At 43.1% G+C, this 27557-nt stretch overlaps 1 protein-coding gene across 3 annotated transcripts in view; it reads left to right on the top strand.

Moving 5' to 3' along the window:
• The first annotated feature begins 2311 nt into the window (after window positions 1-2311).
• Chka (choline kinase alpha) overlaps window positions 2312-27557 on the top strand; it is a 47540-nt gene continuing 22294 nt past the window's right edge. Inside the window, exons 1-4 of one of the 3 annotated variants that reach the window (XM_027408760.2) lie at window positions 2312-2928; window positions 15417-15528; window positions 26136-26165; window positions 27105-27158. In XM_027408760.2, coding sequence (XP_027264561.1) covers window positions 2591-2928; window positions 15417-15528; window positions 26136-26165; window positions 27105-27158 — 534 coding nt within the window. In that variant the 5' untranslated portion in view covers window positions 2312-2590. The remainder of the gene's footprint in view (window positions 2929-15416; window positions 15529-26135; window positions 26166-27104; window positions 27159-27557) is intronic. The other 2 variants (XM_027408761.2, XM_027408762.2) reach the window with 2 other exon arrangements.

Below are 27557 nucleotides of genomic sequence, written 5' to 3'. Positions count from 1 at the left end.
AAAACATGGGTGGCTAAGAATTGAACTCAGGACCTCTGAAAGAGCAGGTAGTGCTCTTAGCCACTGAGCCATCTCTCCAGCCTCTTTTTCTTAATTTTGAAAGCTAATATCAAAGTGACAGTTTCCATTATGGCAATTTCATACATGTGTCTTTAGAGTTTCTCTCCCCTTTTGTGTGTGTGTGTGTATGTGTGTATTCCAGAGTATTACTCTGGCTGGAATTTGTAGGTGGCCCAGACTGGCCTCAAAGAAGAGAGAATTATTCTACCAAGCTTTAGAGTTCCATGCCTATGTATGCCCCGACTCCCAGCCACACTACATGTAAATTATACAGCCATTCTTTTGTTTTGACACATAGTTTCATTTTGCCTAGGCTGGCCTCAAATTCATTATGTAGCTGAAGATGGCCTTGACCTCTTGATTCCAATGCTTCTGCCACCCATGTGCTGGGATTCCATGCCTGTGCCACCAAAATGGACCTTACAGACATGTTATACTTTGACTATCAAGGACTGTCCACTGGTTTTCATTAATTAGCACCAAGGACTTAGGTTTCTAGAGAAGGAAAGCAAAAGTTTGCAGTAGTCTCACATTGCCATCTCAGCCCCATGAATCCCATAGCCTTCCCATTTATCCCACACTCCAAGTTCATGTGCTTTCCAAGTTTGGGTGCTGGAACCTTTCCAACCCTCTCACTGCCACAGGAAGGCGCCGGCAGGTTCTCATAGTCTAAACCAGCAGAGGTCAGAGAGTTACTTCAAATTATAGAGCTCTCCTTTGGCTCTTGGAGCAGCTTCTCCTCAGCCAGCTTTCCAACATTCCTCTGAGATTATGGGGATTGGTCTGAGGACAAAGGGCCAGTCACCTGAGCTGGCCAGTGACAAGGCTCCACCTCCATCCACATGGGCTGGTGTTTTCAAAGTCCTTGGCTTCCTTATCTAAATGCCTTCCTGAAGGAAGACCTTGGTTTCTTAGCCTTTCTAGCATCCAGTGGGAGTTCAACTCTAGGCCTGCCAAGGTCTTCTTTCATTTGCCTTTTTTTTTTTTTTTTTTTTTTTTAAAGACAGGTTATGGCTATGTAACTCTGGCTGTCTTGGAACTCACAGAGATCTATCTGCTTCTGCCTCTCAAGTGCTAGGATTAACTATGTGTGCCACCATACCCAGATCATTTGCACTCTTTTGTTCAATAAGATCATATTTTGGGGAGCACGTTCAGATAAGTACCCACTCCTTTTGAAGAGGTTGTGGCAGACTGTGAAATCTCTCAAAGAAACCATTTCCAAATGCTGGGCTCTGGATTTCCTAGGCCTCTGGCAGTTGGGGAAATCTTTCTTCCCAGTTATGTTCCACCACACAGACTTGTAGTTTTATATTCTCTACACCTCAAATTACTTCCTGGAAGGACTGAATGATGAGGCCAAAGAATCAAGCAATGTGTGTGCATACAGAAGGTGCCTTGCGCCCCCCCCCCCCAATGCCTTACGGCAAAGGTACGTTAGTCATGTCACGGGACTGGACATCCGGGAAAGGAGTGGGGCAGATGACAGCGTCCACAAAGCCAGGAATCGCAAAGCAAGAACCTTTGGCTATCAACCCTGGCGGCTGCTGAGGCCAGGCTGTTGGGAAGATGAACTGAGATCTAGCCGACCTCCTCAGCACCACGGACAGGGAAACTGAGGCTGCAGGCGTGTAGGGAGGCATACTGCGGGCAAGTGGTGTATGTGGCCCTTTTGATATCTGAACCGCGTATAGCATATAGTAATGCCTCCGGCCTTGAGCTGGATCGGGCATGGATGCATCCCGCACAGAGCCTGGGAAATGTTATAAAAACACACCCACGGAGCTCCTTCAGGAGCAGCCTTGCCCCCAAGGTCACGCGGAAAGAGTAGACTGGCCTCCAGACACCAACTTCCTGCCAGCCCCTGTAAAGCCCCCGAATCCTTTGAAGTCACCGCTTTCAGACGTGGGGGCGTCTAAGGAAACGTGTCCCTCTCAAGGCCCACTCTAGAGTTTGCTGAAGCTGCAGAGGCTTCTCCTTTTCTGCCTTGAGAGGCCCTGGCCCGCAAAGGCGCCGCCCTGTGAGCGCCGCCAAAGGAGATGGCTGGTCTTTCCGGGACCCCCGCGACCCCCGCACAAGGCCCCGCCCCCCGTGCGCCGGCCCCTCCTTCACCGTGGGTTCACCGCCTGAGGAGAGGAGGGGCTGTGCCGCAGCCAATGGGAAAGCGTCGTGGCGAGGGCGGCGGCGGTTGTGATGCGCCGCAGCGTCCAATCAGCGGTGAGCGCGGGGGCGGGCGGTGACGCTGGGCGCTCCGCGTGCGGCGCTGTAAAGGAGCCAGCGCCGCGGCCCACTACAGCAGTCGCCCGCGGTCAGCTTTTCCCGCTCGTCTCTCGTCACCGCTGCCCGCCATCCATTGCTGCCTCTCCCCGCCGTCGCCTCCCAGCGCGCTCCCATAACCGCCGCCCGGCCAGTCAGTGAAGCCGCAGAGCCATTTCCCGCGCCCGGCCTCCAGAGGCGGGCATCCAGCCGGACCCTGAGTGTTGCCCTCTCGCGCTGCGGCTGCCCGCGCCTTCTCGGCCGTCTGTCCGGCATGAAAACTAAATTCTGCACCGGGGGTGAGGCGGAGCCGTCTCCGCTCGGGCTGCTGCTGAGTTGCGGTGGCGGAGCTGCCCCGGCGCCCGGCGTGGGGCAGCAGCGCGACGCCTCAGGCGAGCTGGAGCCCAAGCAGCTTGGTGGCCGGTCCCAGCCTCTCGCGCTGCTGCCGCCGCCGCCGCCTCCCCTGCCCCTGCCCCCGCCGCCATCGCCGCCGCTAGCGGATGAACAACCTGAGTCCCGGACGCGGCGCAGGGCCTACCTGTGGTGCAAGGAGTTCCTGCCCGGTGCCTGGCGGGGCCTTCGCGAGGACCAATTTCACATCAGTGTCATCAGGTCCGTGGCTGCGGCGCCGCGCGGGGCGCGGAGGGGGGGGCGGGGCGGGGCGGCGGCTGGGATCGCGGTGAGCGCCGCGCCCCAGCTCCGGAGCACGTCCCGGAGAGCGGCAGGCCGCCTTCGGCAGAGCTGCGGGAAAATGTGTGCTGGGATGCCTCCGGTCCCTTGCGGGAGAACAATACTATGCAGTCACACAAGTACATTCTGTACCGAAGCTCAAAATAGCTATGTCTAGGAAGCCGTTTGCTTATGAAGAAGGCCTTGAATGAAAAAGGGATGTTGTGCCTGGGCTTTAGAAAAGGGGGGAAGACTCATCGGGTAACTTTCCCTTGTCCTGCCTCTAGTCTGTTATTTGATCACCAGAAACGCTCCTTTGGCGCTTGGGAGGCTGGGGCAGGCTGATCTCTGATCTGTGAGCTCGAGGCCAGTTTGGCCTACATACCGACTTTCAGGCTTTCAGGCCAGCTATAGAGCTACATAGTGAGACACTGTCTCCAATTAAAAAAAAAAAAAGAGGGGAAGGGGAGTGGTAGAGATGGGTAGTTGGTGTGTGTTGATGGAAGGTAGTAGTCATTCATGCATCTCCTACTGAGGTTCTTAAGTCTTCGTGTACCTGTGTTACTGGCCGGTGTTTGGAGGCGTGGCTCCAAAAATAAGCGTGAAGTAGAAAGAAATCTTCCTCTTTTGAAAGATAGGGTCTTTTGTAGGCAAAGTGGTCTCGAACTTCCTGGTATTGGATACTGGCCATGAATCACCGATCCTGTCTCTACCTCCCAAAGTCCAGGATTATAAATGTGCCCCACTATGCTTGGTTCCTCACTCCCTGTCAGACCCTCCCCCCACTGTGGAGCTCTGGCTGAACTCACTACGTAGATCAGTCTGGTCTCAGACTCACAGATATCTGCTGCCTCCGCCTCCTGAGTGCTGGGATTAAAGGCATCTGCCACTCTGCCTGGCATTCCTTACACCTTTTAAGTTTAAATATTTCACCTTTGATTAAAAATTACATAGTTTTTTTATGTATTCAGACTTACTAGAGAAATGTAGCAATCCCCTTGCTTATTGCACAAGTGCTTGGCATTCAGTATTGAGTACGGGTTTTTTTGTTTGACCTTTGAAAACCCATTTCGTCGTTTTCTACTAGTTTCTGTTTGGTTGACCCGGTTGAGTGCCAAGTGTCTAGAAACTGGCTGGCTGGCTGGCTGCCATCGATAATCCTCAAATCCAGTTCTGGTCATTTGATTCCTTTTCTGTGCCCAGTCTTTCACGAGAGTCATGAATGCAGCAAAATTAACTCTTTGGATGGTCTCTTTGTGTTTCAGGCCCCTCGTGGATAGGTAATGTGTCTATGAGCAGATAGTTAAAAAGGCAGTTTGGTAGGAAGAAGAAAAAGGAAGACCACAGATGTTCAAATCATTGTTGAGTGTCCTAGAAAAACTTGTCCCCAAACTTAAAACTCTGGCATGCCTGACAGTTCTCACCCGGATGGATGGTAGAGATTACTGTGGCACATTCTCTTCCTAGAGAAGTAAAGCTGGGCCTGATGGTATGTGCTTGCCCTACCACTTGGAAGGGGGAGGTAGGTGTATCAGGAGTTACAAAGGCTAGCCTGGGCTACATGAGACCCTGTTTCATCAAAACCAAACCCAAAACTTTAGATGAGTGACTTGCCTGACATCTGTTGATAGTTCTCTGGTCTGTCTGTCTGTTTTTCTTTCTTTTTCTTTTTTCCCAGACAGGGTTTCTCTGTAGCTTTGGAGCCTTTCCTGGAACTTGCTCTATAGACCAGGCTGGCTCCCTGCCTCTGCCTCCCGAGTGCTGGATTAAAGGCATGCAACACTACTGCCTGGCATCCCTTTTTTATTTTTTAATTTTTAGTTATCTATTTACTGTATTGTGTGAATGCTTTGTATGTATGCCTGCAGGCCACAAGTGGGCATCAGATTCCATTATAGATGGTTGTGAGCCACCATGTGGGTGCTGGGAATTGAACTCAGGATCTTTGGAAGAGCAGCCAGTGCTCTTAATCTCTGATCCATCTCTCCAGCTCAGTGTTTCCTTCTTCTAAATTGGCCTGGAGTCTGTTTGGACAGCTCTGTACCCAGCCTTAAGCCTGTGGGTCTCTCCAGGGAGTGTTTCACTCCTCAGTTAAATCTGCTTTGCTCAAAGTAGTCATTGCAAAGCACTGAGACTCTCTTGTTTTTGTTTTTCTTTTTCTCTACAGTAGTTAGTCCTTTTTTGGGGGGGTGGGGGTTTCTCTCTGTATCCCTGGCTGTCCTGGAACTTGCCACTCTGTAGACCTGGCAGACCTCGACCTCAAAGATCCACCTGCCCCTGCCTCCCCAGTGCTGGGATCTAAGGTGTGCGCTACCATTCCCTGGCTCAGGAATTAGTCTTAGAGATAGGGCTTTCCTGCCAGGCCTTTAATCTCAGCACTCGGGAGGCTGAGGCAGGTGGATCTCTGTGAGTTCAAGACCAGCCTGGTCTGCCAGAAAAAAAACAAACAAAAAAAAATAAGGCTTTCATTTGGATGTCAGTACCTGTTAAAATGTGGCATGCTGCCGGGCATGGTGGCTCAAGTCTTTAATCCCAGGCAGATCTCTGTGAGTTTCAGGACAGCCAGAGTTATTACACAGAGAAACCCTGTCTCCAAAAACCAAAACGAAACAAATGAGACATGCTGTAAACTGCCTCTCAGGTCTGTGCTGTGTGAAATGTAGTTATAGAATATATTGAAAAGGAGAAAAAGGGATGTAAGATGTGGGGAAGTAGGTGGTCACTCCCTTTAAAACAAACTTAGTGGCCTGGATGTAGCTTTTTGCTGGGTTCAGAACAGTACATCCGCCCAGTTTATTCATCATATTGCTTCAATTCAGTTTATTCAGACTGTCCCAGGTTTAACCCTTTGGCTCCTCCCCACCTCAGAATGTACTTCTTTCTGTCTTTGCCTTAACAGCAGGCCTAGCTCCAGTTCCTCCCATCTTTTTTACTCTATTCCCCAGAAGTCTCTCCTCTATTCTGGTCTCTGAGGCAGAGGGACAGCCCAGAACTACCAGCCCTTGCTTCAACACATATGGTAGCAGGAGGCCTCAGGGGTTCTAAGCATTTTGTGTTCTAACCTCTATCTAGCTCATTCTGTAGCCTGTTGCCAGGTGTTTCTCAAATGTCACCAGTTGCTTCCATGGCTTTTGTAGCTAGGAAATAAAACCTAAACTTGTTTGTAAGGTCTAAACTTCAGCTCCAGTCTACCTTTGAGAAGGACTGTTTTGTTAGTTATTCTTTTAAAATTGCCCCTTCCCCCAACTGCAGTGACTGACTGAGCTCTTTCCATTGGTCCCAGTGCTTCTGAATGAGCTTTGTGTTTCAGTACCAGGCCTTTCTTTGCTCCTACCCTCTGCTTAGCAGTCCTTCCCCTGATGACTGCTTTTAAGATTCCCCCTTCAAGGCCTTACTCTGGAAGAACCAAAAAGAAGGAACCCCTCCCCCATCTATGTTTTCTCCCCAGGACTTAAGAGCCACAGGTCTTGACATGCTTGGTTGTGGGTATTTTCCTGCTTTTATATAAGACTGATTCCTAGAGAGCATTTCATGTTCACCATGTACTGAAGGATGACCTCTAACTTGCTGCAGCAACCCTTCTGCTCAGTTTGACTTTCTTTTCAGTCTCGAGGGAGTGGGCAAAGTCTGACTCGGTAGCTCAGGCTGACCTCAGACTCTTAGTAATTCTCTGTCTCAGCCTCCAAAGCATGGCATTACAGGTAGAACTTCTGAGCCTGGCTTTTCTTGTTTGTCTTTATTTTTTTCAGTTTCAGGGATTGAATTTAGGCCTGAGAATGCTTTCCGTGCCTAGCCCTGAATCTTGCCTTCATTGTGTTATCTAAAAAATATCAGACCTTTCATCATCTAGATTTCATAAAATTTTAGCAGAAATTTTACTTTTTTTTTTTTTTTTTTTTTTTCGAGACAGGGTTTCTCTGTGGCATTGGAGGCTGTCCTGGAACTAGCTCTTGTAGACCAGGCTGGTCTCGAACTCACAGAGATCCATCTGCCTCTGCCTCCCCAGTGCTGGGACTAAAGGCTTGCGCCACCAACGTCTGGCGAAATTTTACTTTTTTTGCATTTTACATTTAGGTTTGTGATTTCTTTGAGGTTTATTTTATTGGAGGTGTAAGTCTGTCTAGATTCTTTTATGTGTGTGCAGTTTCAGTACTAGTTATCAAAAGTACCGTTTTTACTCTATGGTACTGCCTTTGCTCTTGTCAAAGATTACTTCTATTTATGGGCTTTCAGTTCTGTACTTACAAGTTCTATACTTGTATTGATTATTTCGGTCTTTTCCCACAGTTTGTTTTCATTAACACTTTTTGTTTGTTTTGAAACACAATCTTGCTGTGTAGCCTAGAGAACTCACTATGTAGACCAGACTGGCCTTGAACTCACAGAGATCATAGTCTCAAGTGCTGGAATTAAAGATGTGCTTCAAAACACCTGGCTTATATTTATTTTTATTTTATGTGTATGAGTAATTTGCCTGCTTATGTGCATGTACATGGACTGCCTATGGAGGCCAGAAGAGCTGCCATGAGGGTATGGCAACAGAGCCTGGTCTTCTGTGCTCTCTCAGCTGCTGAGCCATCTGTCCAGCCCTAATTATTGTGGTTTTAGAGGTGGATAGTGTTAGCCCTCTGATTATTTTCTTCACTTTCAAAATTGTGTTGGCTTATCTGTTTCTTTTGCCACTTCTTGTAAATTTTATAATTCATGAAATAACTGGGATTTTTTTTTTTCCTGTATCCTATTTGATTTTACTGTAGACTCTTCAACAGTGCATAAGAGGAGCTTGCATTTGAGTTAGGATAATTTTATTTATTTATTTATTTATTTATTTATTTGTTTTTCAAGACAGGGTTTCTCTGTAGGTTTGGAGCCTATCCTGGAATTCTCTCTGTAAACCAGGCTGGCCTTGAACTCACAGAGATCCTTCTGCCCGTCTCTGCCTCCCAAGTGCTGGGATTAAAGGCATGCACCAGGACCACCTGGCTTTTTTGGGGGGGTTAATTAAATTTTTTTATGCGTTCTGCCTGAATGGATGTATGTACACCACATGCCTGTCATTCTTTTGTTTTAAATAAATATTTAAGTTAGGTTCTACAAATGTTTGGACTCTTAGCAGAGATGCCTTGCTTGGGGACTTCTAGTAGGGTCATTCTCCTCTCATCAAATTCAGACATGGGAGTCAAGAGGCCAGTGATTGGATAGGATCACAACAAGCCCATCTCCCCTCCCCTTCTCCATTAAAGGTTTGTTTATTTTTGCAAGACAGGGCTTCACTATGTATTCCTGGCTGTCTTGGACTCACTCTGTAGACCAGGCTGGCCTCAAACTTGGTGATCTGCCTGCCTCTGCTTCCGCTTCCCAAGAGGTATGTGCCACCACTGTCCAGCAGAAGGTTTTATTTTAGTGTCATGCATGTGCATGCATGAGTGTGTGTGTGTGTGTGTGTGTGTGTGTGTGTGTGTGTGTGTGTGTGTGTGTGTGTGTGCATATGCATACACAGATGTGCTTGCAGAAGCCCACAGAGTCTCGAAGGGGGTGTTAGTTTCTCTGGTGTTAGAATTATAGGCAGTAATGTGAGTTCTGGGAACTGAATTGGGATTCTCTGCAAAAGTAGGTAGGTGCTGTTAATGTGACCAATCACTTTCTCAAGACCCCTCTTTAAAAATAGTTTTGAGTATACTGTAAGAAGTCTTCAGGCTAAGCAGTAACTGGAGTACTGCCTGAGGCTTCTTTCTTCCTTTTTTTATTTTATTTTATTTTTTTTGAGACAAGTGCTTCCTGTGTAGCCCAGGCTCCCAAGTGCTGGGATTATAGGTACATGCTTGCCTACCCCTCGATCCCTGAAGCTTTAAACTGTGAGTTAGTTACACTGAGCTCCCAACAATTTGTCAGTTGTGAGGACTTCCTGTCCTTTTCTAGGTGCTGTATGGGTTTCTACTCTGCTTTTGCCAGCCTGTCTACTTTTTGGGGAACCTGCAAGTCTTCATTGATAAAGCTAAGAGTTTGTTTTTGTTTTAGATTGAGTGGCTCTTTCTGTGTGCCATACTGGAAACTGTAAATCTGAATGTTATTTTTAATTTTGGGTGGGTGTTCTGAACACATGGTTTACACATACTGAACTATACCTCTAAGATGAGTGGTATTTCAGTACTGTTGGTTGGAATAGTGTATATGTGTTTCCTTTCCTTCTGCCCTCTGCCCTTGCTTTTAGCCATATCTCTTGGTTTGTCCATTTCTACACTGATGCCTTTGTTCTGTTGTTCTTTTTTTGAAATATTTACTTTTGTGACAGAGTCTTACTGTGTACTTCTGCCTGGCCTAGACTTTGCTTTGTAGACCAGGCTAGCCTCAAACTCACAAAAGTCTGTCTTTCCTTGAGAGAGAGAGAAAGAGAGAGAGAGAGAGAGAGAGAGAGAGAGAGAGAGAGAGAGAGAGAGAGAGAGAACATGCACCACCATACCTGCAGTGCTTTTATTTTATCTGATCTCCTATCTACTGGGGCCTGTCAGCCAGCTTCTCTCCAGGATTCACCACCTTCTATGTAAGTCAGGGAGGCCCTTATTTTTAGTTTTCCACAAAGAGATTGTAATCTGTCTTTCATAATACACTTTCTTATTGTGTTTATTAGTATTGCACTAGCCCTGGGGCTGATGGCAAAACAACTACAAAGTAAGGACTGGGTGGGGGCAGGCAGGAACAAGAGAGATGGCTCAATGGTTAGGAATACGGATTGCACTGGCAGGAGGACTCAGGGTTAGTCCCTGTATCTGCATGGGTGCTTATAACCATCTGTAACCCCAGTTCCAGGGAATCTGATACCCTCTTCTGGCCTCTTTGGGCTCCAGACATGGCACACACATGGTAAAATACATACAGATAAAACACCTGTACACACAGATTAAAAGTAATAAATCTTATTCATTTAATAAGGACTGGGAGGTCAGCTCTGGAGTTGGGCTAAATGCGATGCCTGTGGAAGTACTTTGTGAAATGAGGGGGAGTACTCCTGAATCCTGAAAGGCCGAAAAGTAGTCAAAGCCAGGCACTACTGTCAGCTGAAGTATGTGAGTTAGGAGAGAAGTTCTTTATTCTGAATAAAGGTAGAAAAAAGTTGAGAATTAAAAAAGTTAGGCTAGAGAGTAGATTGCTGTTCCAGTTTGGGAGAAGGAAAAATATATAAAAACTTCAAAGAGAGGGAGATTTATCCATATAACCATTTCCGTGATTTGTTTTGTTTTTTTTTTTTTTTGTTTTGTTTTGTTTTGTTTTTGGTGACAGTTTCTCTCCAGGCAGTGTAACAGCCAAGGCTGTCTTAGAACTCACAGAGGTCTACCTGCTTCTGCCTCCCGAGTGCTGGGATCAAAAGCATGTGCTACCATGCCCAGCTTTATGAATTTTTTTAGACAGGGTTTCTCTGTGTTTTAGCCTTGACTGGCCTAGAACTTACTATATAGACCAGACTGGCCTTAAACACAGATCAACCTCCTATGCCTCAGAGTGCTGGGATAAAAGGGGTGTGCCACCACACTTAGCAATTTTGTTTTGAAACTTCGTATAGACAGGGCTTTTCTGTGTAGCCCTGGCTGTCCTAGAACTCACTTTGTAGACCAGGCCAGTCTTGAATTACAGAGATTCACTTGCCTCTGCCTCCCAAGTGTTGGGATTAAAGGAGTGCACCTCCTGTCCAAGAAATGAAATATTAGTAAGTGCCCATAATTATCACTACATGCATGTCAGCTTCCATGAGCTCAAGGGAATTTTAATATAGCTCATATGATATAGATTTAATAAGTCATCGTTATTCATTTGGGTTTACTTTTAGGATTGTGAAAGTTTGATGCCATTATTAACTCAAATCTGACTTCCTTTTATATGTGGAAGATATATATGGTCTATGAGAACTTTTCAGAGCAGCCAAACTTAAAAAGCAGTTTTCATGGCCAACCTAATTTGAGAATGTCCAGTGGGTGGTAAGGGGGGTGAATAGGCTGCCAAGGTTTGAGATGCTGCCTGTGTTTGACTTCCCTGTGCTTTGGCACCAAGGTGACAGATGCCTGTTCTGCAGATTGCTTGCTGCAGCGGGAACAACAATTTAAGAGCAGTGCTGTTGTGTCTTATCCTGAAGGGCTTCGAAACTGGTGAGAGAGAAGGACATTTATTTACACTGCCAAGGGCATGGCCATCTTGATTTCTTCTCATGTTCCAGCTGGGGTTTTGCTGTATTATGCAGGGCTGGGGATTGGAGTCTCCACTCTAGGTCTTCTAGGTGATTGATATTTGAGGCCTTCTTGGTAAGCTGACTGCCTTTGAAGTCAGAAGTCAGGTCTCTACCTCACACAGGGGACAGGCTCTTTCCCCTCTTCCTCTCCTATAGTCTTGAAGGACAAGTGGGGAGAAAGACACAGTTTTTTGATTTGTTTTTGGGATAGGTTTTCTGGTTGTCCTGGAACTTGCTCTGTAGAATAGGCTAGCCACAAACTCAGCAACTCTGGTTCTTTAAAGTGGAAGGATGGGAGAAGACATGAGAGAGAGTGCAAGAGTCTGTGAGTCCTTATAGACTTAGGAAGTGAAAAACCAGAGACCCACTCTGTCACCCAGGCTGTCTTGTAGGTCACATGTGGACTAGGCTGGCTACAAATCTTGTCTCTGCCTCCTGAGGGCTGGCCCTCTTTGAGTGTTGGGACTAAAATCAGGGCCCCATGGCTAGCAGCTCTGGTTTTAAAGAGTTCTTGTTATATCAAGTACTGAAATGTTAATATAATTTTAATCAATAAAGAATTGGGAGTTAAATATTGGGAGAAAACCTGAGAGATCAGAGAACATGGAGCAGCCACCAGTTGCTTCCTACTTGTCCAAATCCTCCATCCAAAAGGGTGAGGTCCTGTCCCATTTTATCACTTCCTCTCCCTGCCTCCCGGGTGCTGGGATTAAAGGCACGAGACACCACTGCTTGGTCTCTATGGTTAACTAATGGCTAGCTCTGCCCTCTGATATCCACTTAAGATTTATTTGTCAAAATACAAACAAAATATCACACAACAAAGTACTGTGTGCCTGGAGGAGGGATATTTGCAGAAAAGTTTAGATGAGATCCTAGTTTGCAGTCTCTTTCTCTCTGACCTGGTTGGTCTGGAACTCAGAGATCTGCCAACTTCAACCTCCTGAGTGCTGAGGATATGCAAGGGGGGCACAGTAAAGTAATAGACTGCCAAAATGGCCAGTCTATAATTAGGGGAAAGGTTTTTATTGTAGATAAAAGAAAATACCCAGAGGCTTCTGGAGAGTCCAACTCAGAGAGAAAAGAAAGCAGACTAGATATGGCCAGGGTCATCTTTAAGAGAAGCGAGGGAATGAACAAATCCTATGAATTATAAAAGGATAAGTAGCTGGGGAGGGAAGCCCTGAGATGGAGGGAGGCGAGAAGGACCAGGTTGCTGGCTTCAACTTTGAAATGTGTAACAGGTACTTGTGAGTATGGAGGCCAGCATGGGTTTTGATATGCAACCATCGGTATATGTCAATGGGGTCTATGTCAATGGGGTCGTGTTGTGTCTCCTCCCACCCCCCCTCTCTCTCTCTGTGTGTGTGTGTGTGTGTGTGTGTTACATTCCATAGCACATACATGGGCAACCTCTGGTTGGTCCTCAGCAGTCAACATTTGCTTTTGTTTGAGGCAAGGTTTGTTTGTTATTCATTGCATATATATACCAGGCTGGCTGGCCCATGAGTTTCTTAGAATTCTCCTGTCTCTGCTTCTCATTTTGAGAAAGGCACAATGGGATTACAGATTAACTTTCTAGCTTTTACATGGGTTCTGCCAGAGGCAAGGGAAATGACTCCTTTTGGGGGACATGAACATGTTTCACAAGTTCTAGAGGAATGCTTTCTTTTATCTAACCATAGAAATCCTTCTGTAGTCCAACATGAGCTCATTTCTGGATCTTTGTACTGCCTGAGATCTAACACTGGGATTAAAGGCCACTGCCACCATACCCTATAATATTTTCAAAGAGAAAGTATGAAGTAAGAAAACAAGATTATTATAAGAACTAAACGTGTTATGTAATATGTCTGGAATCCATTCAAATATGAGTTTTTTTTACCTTCTCACCCCTCCTGTAGCTACAGTGATATTTTATGTTCATAATGATGACTCCAGGCCAGTAAAGTCCTGAATCAGCATGAATATTTTCAAAGTTTTAAAATTAAATTCTTTTGGTCCTGGGGATGGAACTTCCAACAAACCAAAACAAACAAAAAACCCAATAGCTACAAATTTAGCCCAAGAATTATTTTTCTTTCTTTTTGTTTTGTTTTTTGAGACAGGGTTTCTTGGTGTCGTCTTGGTTGTCCTATAACTATCTCTGTAGACCAGGCTGGCCTAGAATTGAGAGATTCCCCCTGCCTCTGCTATTCTTTGCTGTTTTCTACTGGTTATGCTGGTGGGTTTTTGTTTGTTTTTAGCATGAATATCTTGTGCTTGCTGTGCTGAATTGTGATTCATTCATGTTTATTGTAAAATGCCATATACAAGGTGATACTGTTTGTGGCTTCAAATCTCTGAAGTATTTTGAGAGAGAGTGCCTGGTACCTATGCTGATGTTTTAGTGACTTTATGGTAAAGTGGGTAGTTAAATTTTAACCTGCATTTCTATGGCCTTTGTTGGCAGCAGATCTTGTTACCAGTCATAGGATTTGACTCATTGGCCACTGTGTTGTTTTTTTTTCCTGATTAGTTTCTCATAGTTCTTAGGCTACTGGTTTAATGACCCTGTTTCACTCATTTAGACTGACATCAAACTGTAACAGACAGCTTATTCATTACAGCCTATTGCACAACCAAGACCACAGTTGACACAATAGACCAAAGATGTCTGAGTTTGAGTTTGTTTCTGGCCATGCTAGCCTGCCTGCCTAATGTGGGAATACGGGGCAAACTTGCAGTCAAGTCACACAGTTTAGAACAGTAGTTCATCTGTTTTCATTTGACCAAGCTTTGGAGAACACGTGACAGGAAGAAAATTGAGGGCTTGTCCTGTTGCTTGGTAGTCAGAAGCCCCTGTTGGCTGACTGCACATGGTGGGGGAATTGTGGTAAGCCCTGCAGAGGAGGGTACTACCCAGTTAGCTTAGGAATGGAAAGCTGCTTGTTCCTCCTCTCCCTGCTGACTTCTTGCTGAGCTTTTAATGAGAGTGACACCTGCCTTGTCTTCTGGGAATAGGCCCATACTCTATCTGTCCTTCTTCAACATATTTTTAGCAGCCTCCTGAAAAACTTCAGCCAGCTGGCCTTCCACTGCCTATAATTCCAGGGGCTTTGAGAAGTGGGAGTTATCTTAGTAGGAGGATCAGGAGTTCAAAGCCAGCCTTGGCTACATAGTAAAATGAATTTGAGACCAGCCTGGAATAAATGAGGCCCTGTCTTCAGAAACCTAACTAAAACAGACAAAAATCCAAACCGAGTACAGTTGTATAGGGGTACTTAGAAGTTCTTAACTAATTAAAGGAAAAAAAAGGTCAAACTGGGTATGGCGGTTATGTACCTGGAGGCAGCTTGGGCTTCCTAGGAGTCAGAATAGGATTTAGGACTCTGAAGGTCCACTACAATTGAAGTCCCTCTTATCTGTGGTTCATTTTGTACAGAATTTTGTGTCATCTGTTCATTTTAAGAACTCTTCCATCTCTAGTTTTCTCCAGCCCAGGCTGTTGATTTGCCCCCAGGCTGTTTAAAGGAACCAGTAATGTGCGTTTGGTTTAGCAGTGAGAGCTGAGTGTGGCAGTAGGTCATTGCCATCTCTTGAAGCCCCTAAACAAGTTCATGGTGTAGTGGTTTCTTTTCTTTTCTTTTTTTTTTTAAAGACTTAGTTAAAACTACTAACCTTAGCATGAAAGAGATAGGTCTTAGAATCACACACCAAATGAGCAGCCCTGGAGAAGTTTTAGGATTGTCCCAAGAGGGCAATGAACACTCAGTCGTCCAGGTCACTTACCTCCAAGTCAGCTGACATGAGGACATGAATGATCCTGAGACCACCCACATCATGGAAAGAGAAAACTGGGTTTTGCCAGGTTGTCCCCTAATTGATCAGGACAATATAATGAAAATAGTAGGTAGAAAAATCCTGGCTTTCAGGGAGGTGTCAGCATTCCCATTCTTAGTGCTGAGGAGTCTCCTCCTTGGTCCTTATCACTTTTAAGATATATAAGAGCAATTGAATGAATGGTCTCTATGCTAGAAAAAAACAGATTGAGGATTTGTCTGTAATTGGACTTGTGGAATTTGTTTGAAAATGGGAGTTCATCATTAGTGTTTTCAAATATCCTGAGTGAATACACCAAGAGTCAGATGAGCACAGTTGTATCAACTGACAGCTTGTCTTGTGCTCACCAGAAAAAAAGGCTGAGCTTTTACTTCTGTGTCTTCTCTCACAGGGGCGGTCTCAGTAACATGCTGTTCCAGTGCTCCTTGCCAGACTCCATAGCCAGTGTTGGTGATGAACCTCGGAAAGTGCTCTTGCGATTGTATGGGGCAATTTTAAAGATGGTGAGTTCAGGGGTCATCTGGGAGGGGGTGGTTCACTGACACTTTCACTCTTTCTTAAGATACTTGCAAAGAGATCCTAAATGCTGTACACATGTACTAAAGATACTTACTGCTTTTATTTTAATTGGGCTGCACATGTGTCTTACTGTTTGCAGTCTATTACTTGTTATTTTTTAATCTAATATTAATTAGTAAACTAGGACTCTAGAGAAGTCATAAGGTTGGCCTGACTTTGATTTCTGCATTGAACTTTTCAGCTCAGACTTAGATGATAAATTCTAACATGAAGGTATTTTAGACTAATCAGCAATATTTTATCCTGTATGTACAATTTGTAAAAAAATTCTTTATGTATATGAGTGTTTGCCTGCATGTGTCTTTGCACCAGGTGCATGCAGTGTCTGTGAAGGCCAGAAGTGGGTACCAGATCCACTAGGACTGAAGTTTCAAATGGTTGTGAGCTACTGTGTAGGTGCTGGGAATTTAACTCAGGTTCTCCGCAAGAGCATCCGCTCTTAAGACAAGTCTTTATGATTATTAACATGCTGTTTAAATTGTTTCAGAGTTTTAGAGAACGTTATAGCTAACAAAGTGTAACCTCAGTGCAGGTGGATGGTTGGATTTATTAACACTTCTGAGAGTTATATAAAGGTTTGATTTGCTAAGTTCATAATTTTTTTTTTTTTTTTGAGGCAGGCTTTCACTTTAGCCCATGATGGCCTGGAACTTACTATATTAGTCCAAACTTAAGTTCCTCCTGAGTTCTGTGATTACAGACCTGTACCCCCAGTCCGGCTGCCAAACTGCAGGGGGTTTTGTTTGTTTATTTTTAAAATCTATTTTTATGTGTATTGGTGCTCTGCATGTCTGTATACCATATATGTGCCCGTTTCCCTTGAAGGCCAGAAGAAGGCACCAGATTCCCTGCATCTGGAGTTACAGAATTTTGTGAGCTGCCATGTAGGTGCTGGGAATCGAACTCTGATCCTCTAAAAGATTACCAGCACTCTCAACCACTGTGTTATCTCTATGGCCCCAAACTACTTTTCTTTCTTCATTATTCATTCATCCCTTCATTCTTTCTATCTGTTTGTCTGTTTATCTAATTATTTTGTTTTTTTTCAAGACAGGGTTTCTCTGTGTAGCCCTGACTGTCCTGAAACTTACTTTGTAGACCAAGTTGTCCTGGAACTCACAGAGATCTTCCTGCCTCTGCCTCCCAAGTGCTGGGATTAAAGGCATGTGCCCCAGGCTACCATTTTAAAGCATAGTTTTGAAATTACTGATGTCCTTTAGGCACATTTAATGAATCAGTCTTAATTTTTTTTCCCTTTGAGTATCAGAGTCTGATGTTGCATTCTTGATGTTTGTTAACATTTTCTATTTCAGCAGTACTTTTTGAATATTTTAATAAATAGCTGCTGAAATCACTGTGTTAAATCTAATTTGATTATTGAATCTGCTTAAGCGAAAGCATTTTCTTTAAAAAACAAAACATAACAAAACAATTTTATGTGTATGAGCATTTTGCCTGCATGTATGTGTGTGCCTAGTGCCCAAGGAGACCAAAGAGCATGGTGGATCCCCTGAACCTGGAGTTACAGGCATGTTGTGATCTGCCATGTGGATGCTAGGAGTTAAATCCATGTCCTCTGGGAGAGTGGCTAGTTCCCTTAACCACTGAGCTATCACTCCAGCCCCAGTAGAACCATTTTAAATGCTCACAGAATGTTCTTCCATGTGTCACACTAGATCTTTCATTTTCTTTTTTGAGACAGGATCTCCACACCATTGCCCAAGTAGCTGATTTCAAACTCACAGCAGTGTTGTTATCTTGGCCTCCTAAATGCTGGGATTATATGCCAGAGCTACCATGCCCAGCCCATGCTGCAGTGATGAGAACTATGTAATGCTCTGCAATTGTGCTTGACAGTTTGTCTAGTAAGATTGTCACCACCCAAGTACATGTGAATGTCAGGCACTTCAAATGTAGCTGATGACTTGATTTACATTCTATTCAAGTGGATACCGTCCCATGTAGTTGGAGGTTAGTCTACTGGTTAGCTGAACTCTAGAAAATGCTGGGTATTGAACTGAGTGACTTTGCAGAAGCCAGCTGCCACCTTTCCCTTTTTGACTTTACTGTTAGTTCTTAGTCGTCTGTCCTCTTTTGTAATTGCAACAGTCTGGAGGTAGATAGATAATGCAAGTGTCTGGAAACACAATTTTTCAATCAGAATTCTATGCCTCGGTTTATTTTTTGAGGAAACCAGACTGTTAGGTAACTTAAAAATAAATAACAGAATGTGGGTTAGCAAAATGGCTCAGCAGGTAAAGGTGCCTGCCACCAAACCTGGTGACCTGAGCTCAGTCCCTAGGACCTACACGGTAGAAGTAGAGAACCAAGTCCTGAAAATTGTTCTCTGACCTCCATGTGTGTTTTGGCACATGAGCAGCAACAACCACATACTAAATTGAATGTAAGAAAAAAAAATTAATAACAGAATGTTAAATCTTCCATTCCTGAAGCCATATAAGAGGTGGAGACCATGCTTGCCCAACCTCTGAGCAGAAAAGTACATACGGTTTCTTAGCAAGTAAGAAGCACTCACTGGGCACTTGGGGTGGGAGTGGGAGGGCAGGGTAGAGGCAGGCAGATCTCTGAGTTTGAGGCCAGTGTGGTCTACATAGTGAGTTCCAGGACAGCTAGGGCTGTTATACAGAGAAACCCTGTCTCAAAAAACAAACAAAAAGCACATACCAAATAGTCTCACATTTGATATTATAGACACTAAAACAATTTTTCAATGAAGAAAGTTACTAATTTTTGTTTCATAGATGAGAATCTTTATTTTCATATAATTAATGTAAGTGTAGTTTTGCCATTGAAGTTTAAATAGTAAAGCCATGAACCTACAGCTTCAGATTGCAACTTTTTTGGGGTGAGCAGTCTTGTCTCAAACTCTGCAGGGTCTAGCAGGGACACTTGCTGCCCATCTGGAGTTTTGGATGTTAATAGCTGTTGACCATTGGATACTATGAGAACATAATGAGAAGAATCAATTTCAGGGGTGCTGTAAAATGGCTGTAGTAGGAGAGAGAGAAGAAAGGAGGCTAAGGAATACAAGATGAGAGCCAAACCCAGAAAACTTGAGCTTCCACAGCCCTGTGCCAGGGCTCTACTACGAATTTTAATTCTTGGCAGACATTTCATCACAATTAAGATTTTTTTGTTTTGTTTTGTTTTATTTTTTTCTCTTCTGGAGCTTTCAAATTATGGCTTTTTAGAATGAGTTGAGCTATCATTGAAGGAAGTACTTAAGGTCCACAGTGAGGGCTTTGTTGTTACCACAATAACAACATTGCCAAAATTCATAGTAAATTGTCAGGGTTTGCATTCACACATGTAGCTGAGAATATAGGAGCGTCATTACTTTAGTAAATCCCATTGCTTTAGTAAACCTCTTCACTAAAGGACAATTTTAATAGGATTCAAATTTTCTGTTTTCCTCCCTTTTTTTTCTCTACCTCGTGGAAGCCAATGTCTTTTGTTGTGTTTGTCCAGACTCAAAGAGTCTCCCCAGCCAGCTTGTAAATGCCATGGTAGCCTTTAGGGGTTTCACTCTACTCTTTCCACAAAGAATGTTAGTTGAAGAGTACTGCACATGATAGAATTAACTATTTTTCAGATTTTCTTTTTGATCTTTTGCTTAATTGTAGGACTGATTTAATTTAGCATGTTCTTTCTTTCCCTTTCCTCCTTCTTGTTTTAAGCATTTTGAGCTTGTTCCCTCCAAGAATCAGATACTAAGTGGAAATATTTCTTAAGTTCATCCTTTGATCAGTAACTGTTTGAAAAATGTTTTGGTTTAAAATAACTGGCTGCTTGTTAGCCATTTCGAGATTCTAATGTCCTTTATTTCTATAGTGGCAGTGAAGTGGCTGCTCTTTGGTGCAGATCTAAGGGTTAGTACCAGAAAGCCAAGGTAACACCTTCTGACTGGGTTAAAGCCCACAGTGTGTCCTCCCAAACATTTCTCTTTCTATTCCCCTCATTCTCTATTAGATGAGTCATAAGCAAACTTCCCAACTGTGTCCTGCAGGTTCTGTTTAGGATCTGTATGTTTTAGGAGATTATGTAAAAGTCCTGTGTTTAAGAAAGGTGAGAATAGTTTCTTTTGAAAATATAAGCACAAGATGAGATAGGGTGCACATTATACAGTATTTATAGGAAATTGTTAAACACAAATGTTTAATGCTGTTCTTAACATGGCAGCACAATGTGTAGTGGCTTTTACATGGCCTATCTTCCATTTAAATAAGAGGCTGTTTTTGTTAGTTGGACAGGTAATGAAAATGGAACTCAAGTATAGAATTATTGTGAACTAAAATAGTTTAATAGAAAAATTGAAAAGTAAATAGTTCATCCTTTTCCACTTTGGATGGTGATGTAATTATTAGAAGAGAACTTAGACCTCTAAAGCCAGCTTTCAGTGTAACTTGCGGTTTTTCTTCACGGGTACTGGAGAGGATCACGAGCTCTACTGAATCCTTTAGCAAAGAAGCAAGTTTAGCTGATTAATAAACAGTTTATTTATTTATCATAAATTATGGAAGACACAAATGTCAGTATGTATTGTCCATGCGGTATAAGTTGTTTCAGTTGGCTCAGAGGAGTGCCTTGTTCCCCCTCTGTCAGAACAGGAACTATTAGACCAGATCCTCTGCATGAGTGGCCTCGCCACTGTGGAAAGTCTGGGCATGAGTGTAACACATCAAAGAGATCCTTCAAGTACTGTCTGCAAAAATGTTTTCCTTTGGTTTTTGAATAACAGAAGGCTAATATTACTGCTTGTTTGAATACTAACTATAATATAATTAAAGGTATCAAGGCACAACGCAGATATGTATCAGTGATCAAAAGATTACAATTTGGGATTGTCCCTTTTGAATTTAGAAGAAAACAAAATGTCTTCTTATTTTCTCTTAGCTAGAGTTTAAAAATTAAACTGCAGTAAAATGAAGAATAGCTTGTAGATAATCAGTACAGAACTATTGGCTACTGAAAAATCAGTTGCCCATGAATATTTCTGTGCAGAATTGAGGTCATACTTTGTGTAGTGACTTAAGCACTGAGGCGCCTGGTGGAGAGCCAGGCCCTGGCATTGAGGCCTGGGAACTACCTTCTTTTCCTTGTTACATTAATGTCATTATGAGTTCAAGTTGTTTGGGTAACTTTGCTTACAAAAAAATCCCCTGTGCTTTGAGAACAGTATAATTATATCTGTTTCTGAGGCAGAAGTGAAACACAGTCCTATTATGGACACCCGTTTGGCCTGACTAGCATTTCTTAGCTAAGGCTCTCCAGATACAGTTGCTAAATCATTGCCTATTGTCCTTCAATACCTGCTTTGGTGCCTTTTGGTAACTAAATAAACCACAGACTGACGTGTCTAATTTTGGCCTATTCAAAGTGTTTTTGTCTTGTTGGTTGTAAATGTTTGGGATTATAGCACAAAGCCAATGCAGATCCGGTCTCTAGAATAATGACTTGACCACAGCCTACCCCTCTCTGGGAAAGAATATGTTGGGGGAGTGAAGGGTGTGGGGGGGTAATGTACCACTTTAGCTGTGTGCATGTGTTCTCTGCTGCAGGCTTGTCCATGCGATCGTGCCTGGAGCACTCTGGTTTCCAGGTGACAGACACGATTCACGGTATAGTATGAGATCTCTGAAGTTGGAGCATTCTCTACAGCTTTCATTTCTTTCTTTAGTTTTGGATTCAAGAAATGCTTTTTAAAAAGAAAATTGTAATGCTTGTTAAGTAGCACCAGCTACAGTTTGTGCTGTGCTTAAAGAGGTGTAGTGATTTAAGATTTCAGAATGTTATATATTGAAATATCACCTTTCTTTTTGCTTTTTTTGTCCAAGGCAAACCAGACCCATATCTTCTGTTTCCTCAGTAGAAAATGACAAACATTTAGTAATCTTCAAAATTCATGGCTTCAATTTGAAATGCAGGTGAAGTACTCAGGTTATTCCTTGAGCTGCTGCATACTGTGCACGTGTATCTATAGGGAGTGGGGACATTCTTCTTCACCACCAGCACTTTACCTCATGGTACCAGTTCCTGTATGAAGTCTAGCAGTGCTGACTCAACCTGGAAGTATGCTGGACTGGAGAGAGGAGACTCCTGGGAAAAAAGTTGCTTGCAAACCTTTGAAAATTCAAGAAGTTTTAAGTCAGTTATAAGGTTGACTGGAAAAAGACCTGAACCCTGAGAGTCCTGAAAGGAGGATTCAGCCCTTGGCTTCCATTTGCCAGCATTGGCGTATGTTCCCAAGGCCTCTTAGCGGCTCTAATCTGCCATCCACATTCATTAAGTCACCTATATTAAAGATAACTAATGTCCAGGAAGGTAGGCTAGATAATAAGAAGATACGGTCATAGAAATGACTTGTTTAGATTCCAAGAGGTAATTATATAAGCTGCACTTTAAACCACTGCTTTAAGAAGCTGTTCTATAAAGTATTAAACAACAAATTTTTTTTTTTTAATTTCTCCATTGAAAGCAAGGAGGAGAAAGTCTGTGACCTATGATAATACAGAGAAGTACACATGCCAGCAAGTGGATCAGTGAGTAAAAGCACTCCTCAAGTTTAATGAAATGAATTTGATCCCCAGAACCCATGGAGGAAGGAGAGAAGTGATTCCTGAAAATTGTTTTCTGACTGCCACAGGGACACCATGGATTGTGAGCTTCTTCATTCAGACACACACACACACACACACACACACACACACACACACACACACACACACGTGTATACACATAGTAGTAAAAAGTAAAAACATGTTAGTTTAGTCACATGGCTTTGTGAGGACCCCAACTCCTGTGTTGTTAGTTTTTGTTTGTTTGTTTGTTGTTTTTCCTAGCCTCCCTTGAGATGGAACAATAGCATTAATTAGTAGCAGGGACAGAGCAGGACTGTGGTGGCTAGGGATCACAATAGATACTGCCTTCCATGTTAAGATGCCTCTTGCCAGGCATGATGGTGCAAGGCCTTTAATCTCTGGAGGCAGGCAGATCTCTGAGTTCCAGGCCAGCTAGGAACATAGTAAGATCCTCTTGCAAAAAAAAGTAATAACAATAAAAAAAAAAAGTACGTGAACTAGAATGTGGTTGGCTAGCTGGGTTAGAGACTACAAGTCTTCAAAGCCAGGCCTGGGCTGTACAGTAATGAAGCCTAAGGCACTATGAGGGCTTCTGGCACTCAGAGAGGCAGGTCCTCCCTTCTCTCTTGGGATCCTAGTAGACCACAGAGAAGGATTGCTCAGATTCTACTTAGTCCTGCATTGGGTATTTGGTGTTTTTCCAGACTAAACAGATTACTTAGGTTATTCTTTTAAGCCCCTATAGGTTCTTTTTAAAAGAGAGACTTGTAGAGTCTTTTATTAAGAACTGGCCAAAATAAAATTTATTAAATTCAGTTTGTTTTATGTGATTGTTTCAGTGACCTTAGAGACAGAAACTTGTTCTAGTATGAAACAATTGCTAAAAATATATACTGTATATGCATGTGAGTGCTGGGGTTGAACCCAAGGCTTTCCTTCCCTGTGCTGCATAAGGGTTCTGCTACTGAGCTGGCCCTAAAAAGTAGCTAAAGTTAAAAAGTAGCAAACTTAAAACCAAGTGGCCTGTCATGCTATGCTTCAACATTACCTGTTCCAGCTTCTTTTTGTATGTTTGGATACAGCTCACTGTACACAGGCCCTGGCTGACCTGGAATTCACTATGTAGACCAGTCTGGTCTTGAACTCAGATCCACCTGAGTGCTGGCAGTAGAGGCAGGAACTACTGCACACATTTCCATTTTTTTTTAGCAAGGCCCTGGGATAGAATGTCTGAAGATCAATATTCTGTAGCAGGAACATTTACTACTTTCATAGTCTGATTTAAAATATAAAACCAAGCTCAGGTTTTGCTCAGTGGAAGAGAATTTGCACGCCTTGGGAAAAAAAGAAGCAAGCATACAAACAAAAATCCACTTACGCTACAAAATCAAAGGTGTTTCTCCTTAGAAACCCTCTCACTCTCCAGAGTTCTTCATCAGTTTTTTCTTTTTCTTTTTTTGGTACTTTTTCTTAATTAATCTATTTGCTTTATTAAAAAAGAAAGAAAAATAACAGCAAAAGGAAAAAACAAGCAACCAAAACCATAAAGCCTTAAGTGTGATTTGTGTCAGATAAAAGCAACATTTGAAACCTGGCTCCAAGTGTAATGCTTACCTTCAAGTAGCTTCTAAGTAGTAGACAGGCATGAAGTGAAAATGGAAGTCCTCTATTCTCTCACTTTAGCTGGCAGAATTTATATTTTAAATTTAAACAGGATCAATAAAAAATCTTTGCAGGGACAGGAGAGACAGCTTAGTGGTTAAGACTACTTATTGTACTTGCAGAGGGCCTGGGCTCAGTTCCTTGCACCTAGAAGATGGCTCACAGTCAAGTGTAACTCCAGTTCCAGGGCACCCAACACCTTCTGGTCTCAACAGGCATTTCATACACATGTTCAAATCTACACTCAAACACGTGTGTGTGTGTGTGTGTGTGTGTGTGTGTGTGTGTGTGTGTGTGTGTGTGTGTATAATTAAAAATAAAACATAGAATAAAAAACTCAAAACCACAAAATAAGTAGATATTAAATAGGTCCAGGAGGAGGCTCAGTGTGTAAGCATTTGCCATGCTCCAACACACATAGATAATAAAATAACTAATGTTAAAATTTAAGTTTTATAACTTGAAAGATAATTTCAATTTTCAAGTTAGTTGGAGGAAAATGTAAAGTTGTGTTAAATGTTTATACTGTGTATTTTAATCCTTGCCTTAAATAACATATCCCACTAATGTAAATTACTATGGATTCCAAAGCTTAATTTGCTTCCTGGTCAGTCTTTGGGACTCTCACAGAGTAGGTGTCTCACACAGAATAGATCTACTTGTTATACCTTAAGAGGTGTCTGCCTGGGCTGGAGAGTTGGCTCGGAGGTTAAGAGCACTGACTGCTCTTCCAGAGGTCCTCAGTTCAATTCCCAGCACCCACATGGTGGCTCATAACCATCTATAATGAGATCTGGTACCCTCTTCCCGCCTGCAGGCATACATGCAGGCAGAATATTGTACATAAAATAAATAAATATATCTTAAAAAAAAAAGAGGTGTCTGCCTTTAGTATTCATGAGTTCATGCCCATCTGTTTTTCTGCTTTGAGATTCTTTTCCCTTCTCCTGGGTTCCAGCTCATTCTGTACTGAGGAAACAGAACATGGGACTGCAGAAGTCCATCTTGCCTTTGCGATGGTGCTCTTATGTTAAATCATAGGTTCATTTGGAACGGGATGGAGTGGGTGAGTGGGGAAAGTAGCAATGGAATTTATGTCCACTTCTTGTAACATACTACTAAAAAAGAGAGTCCTGGTACAGGCTGGTTTGTATTAGGTAAAGTGACTTATTTTGGAGAGCACCATTAGACAGGGAAAGGACTTCTGTTAGCTAACAACCTGTTAACTGTCTCCCTAAGATCCAATTAGAACAGTAACAGCATAGGAATAACCATAGTCATTTAGGGCTTTGTACAGGTCAAATCCCGTTACATCAAATTTCATAGGATATGAAAATTCCTTATTTGTCCCGACTTTCTACAGAGTTATTAGTATGTAATTATCAGACCAAGGAACTTGTTTTATTCTTAATGTTCCCTGAAGGGAAAAAAAGCACAAAGACCCTTAAAGAGACATTTAGCCCCATTTGATCTCCTGATTCCAAGCAGCCAGTTCCCCCATTCTGGGGCATGGGCAGCTAGCTAGTCAGCTCTCAGGCACTAGATGACTTCCTGAGCATGTTTTCCATGTGCAGCACAGCACAGCACAGCATAGCAATAGTGCTTGCTTGCACACACCAGTCACAATTAGGATTTTCTTTGTGCTTTGGGGGACGCTAACAATAAAAAGTGGAGCCCCTCATTCATTAGGAACCCATAGATTCCTTGAGATAGACTGCTGTTTAAGAGTCAAGCAACGGTGCCACTGCCAGAGTGCTCTGAGTATAATATGAGGAGCAGTAAAGCTTTCTGACACTGAGTCACTCTCTCCTGAAGTTGACACTATCAGCAAAGAGCTTAGAGGTTATTGTTACATTTTGGATTTTGTGTCTTTTATTGTAACGGGATTTAACCTGTAACATCTAGATTTTCATCAGAGAAATGCAGATTACACAAGTGAAAATATCACACCCTGTTTGTACTGACTGCCCTGTTTCAAATGCACTCACCCGCATGCTATGTTTACTATTGCATATGTGTAAATACAAGTGTTAGGATCCTTTTGCAGATAGCTTTATGAACATGGATGTTTATTTTGTCTGCTTTTATAAAGAAGTAAGAAATCTACTTTTTATACCAAACACATTAAGACACTTGTGGAATGTTATTTGGTGTATGATGGTGAGAGCGGTTGCTTTAAATCACAGGGTGTTTTGAATGCTGCTAGAGTAGCCAGTGTTGCTTAACGTGGCATTTTTTTTTCCTATCCACACTTTCCACCCTTGGTACAGGTGTTTTTGATAAAGCTGTGGAATGGCAAGGTATGTTTTTTTTATGGGATGTTCAAGAATCTGTTAGCATAAAATTCTGTTACAGAGGTTTCCTTACAGGATTCCTTTTGAGTTTGGCTCAAGTAAACCTGATATAATTTTAACAACAATTTTGAAGGCAGCTGAGTATACATTTTGATACAAACCTTTAAATTTCTGATTTGATTTTTTCCCTTCCCCTTACTGAAAGACAGTGTTTTGGTTTGAAAGTACTCGGGTGGTGGGGGGTGGTTTGGAAATGTGTGGCCTGTAAGAAGTAGTCAAAGCTCTTTGCCAGTCAGTGGTCCAATATTTAGCTATTGTTAGCTTGGTTGCCACCAGTTTTCAGTTTCATGAGGAAAGTGTTGTAAAAATAGCCCCTAATGTATTAGTTATCAGATAACCCTAAGGCTTTGTTAAATGCACAGTCCTCTGTTTGCTAGAGGAACAGTTGAGATTGAACTTGGACTGGTTGGAGCGAAGGGCTAGTCTGAGCAAGTGGCAGGTGTGCAGAGCTCACACTAACTTTACCACCTGCTTAGTGCTTTCCTCTGCCCACCATTTTCTGCTGCCTGCAGTCCTCCACAAGCGTGTTAACAGTTCTGTTTGCAGGTTCCCTTGAGAGAACCACATAATTCAGGCAGAGCTTTAGAAGGCCCAATTAGAAGAGAGCACTTTAGTGACTTTCTTCTAACAATGACATTGTGAAAGGCACATGGGGACAGTCACCAGCAGCACATCCCTTTCCTTGTGAAAAGATGAAGCACTTTGAAGGTGTTGGCACAAGTGCTAGAGACTGCCTGTGCCTTTAGACTACGCCGGTCACCTGGGGGGCAAAAAGCCCTTGTTAAAGAGCTGAGGTGTTTGTGAACACCTGTTCTGTGGTTGCAAGTTAGTGTCTGCTCAGTGTGCTCCATCTCACCGGAAGTGTTTGCTTTTTCTCATTCATAGAGGTCCTGTAATAAAGAGGGATCCGAACAAGCTCAGAATGAAAATGAATTTCAAGTAAGTAATTGATTGAGTCCATTCTCATCTGCATGAGCTATAAACTGGTTGTGTCCAGCCTCACCAAATTGTAGCTTGGCGGGCCTGGTCTCTGTCATTGGAAACTTCTAATCTTTGATCTTTCTCAAAAGGGCTCTGGACCAGTTGGAGCCAGCTCACTGAGGCTGAGCCATAAGGGGCTTCCAGACTCCTGAGGGTAGGGAGTCAAATTGTCTGTGGTGGCAATTTCTAAGCAGTGTTTGAGATGCTGAGAGATGTAAGCTTAGGAAATAATCTCTGCTACTCTGATGTGGAGGCACCTGGCTTCTCTAGCAGCATCTTACCACTTTAGGATATTCCTATACTCATTAGGAAGCAGGTCACTGCCTAGTTGTCTCACTGGCACTCTCCTCTTGTGGA

Source organism: Cricetulus griseus, chromosome 3 (genome assembly GCF_003668045.3).
Source record: "Cricetulus griseus strain 17A/GY chromosome 3, alternate assembly CriGri-PICRH-1.0, whole genome shotgun sequence".
Taxonomy (NCBI): domain Eukaryota; kingdom Metazoa; phylum Chordata; class Mammalia; order Rodentia; family Cricetidae; genus Cricetulus; species Cricetulus griseus.
This window is presented reverse-complemented; position numbering and strand designations above follow the sequence as displayed.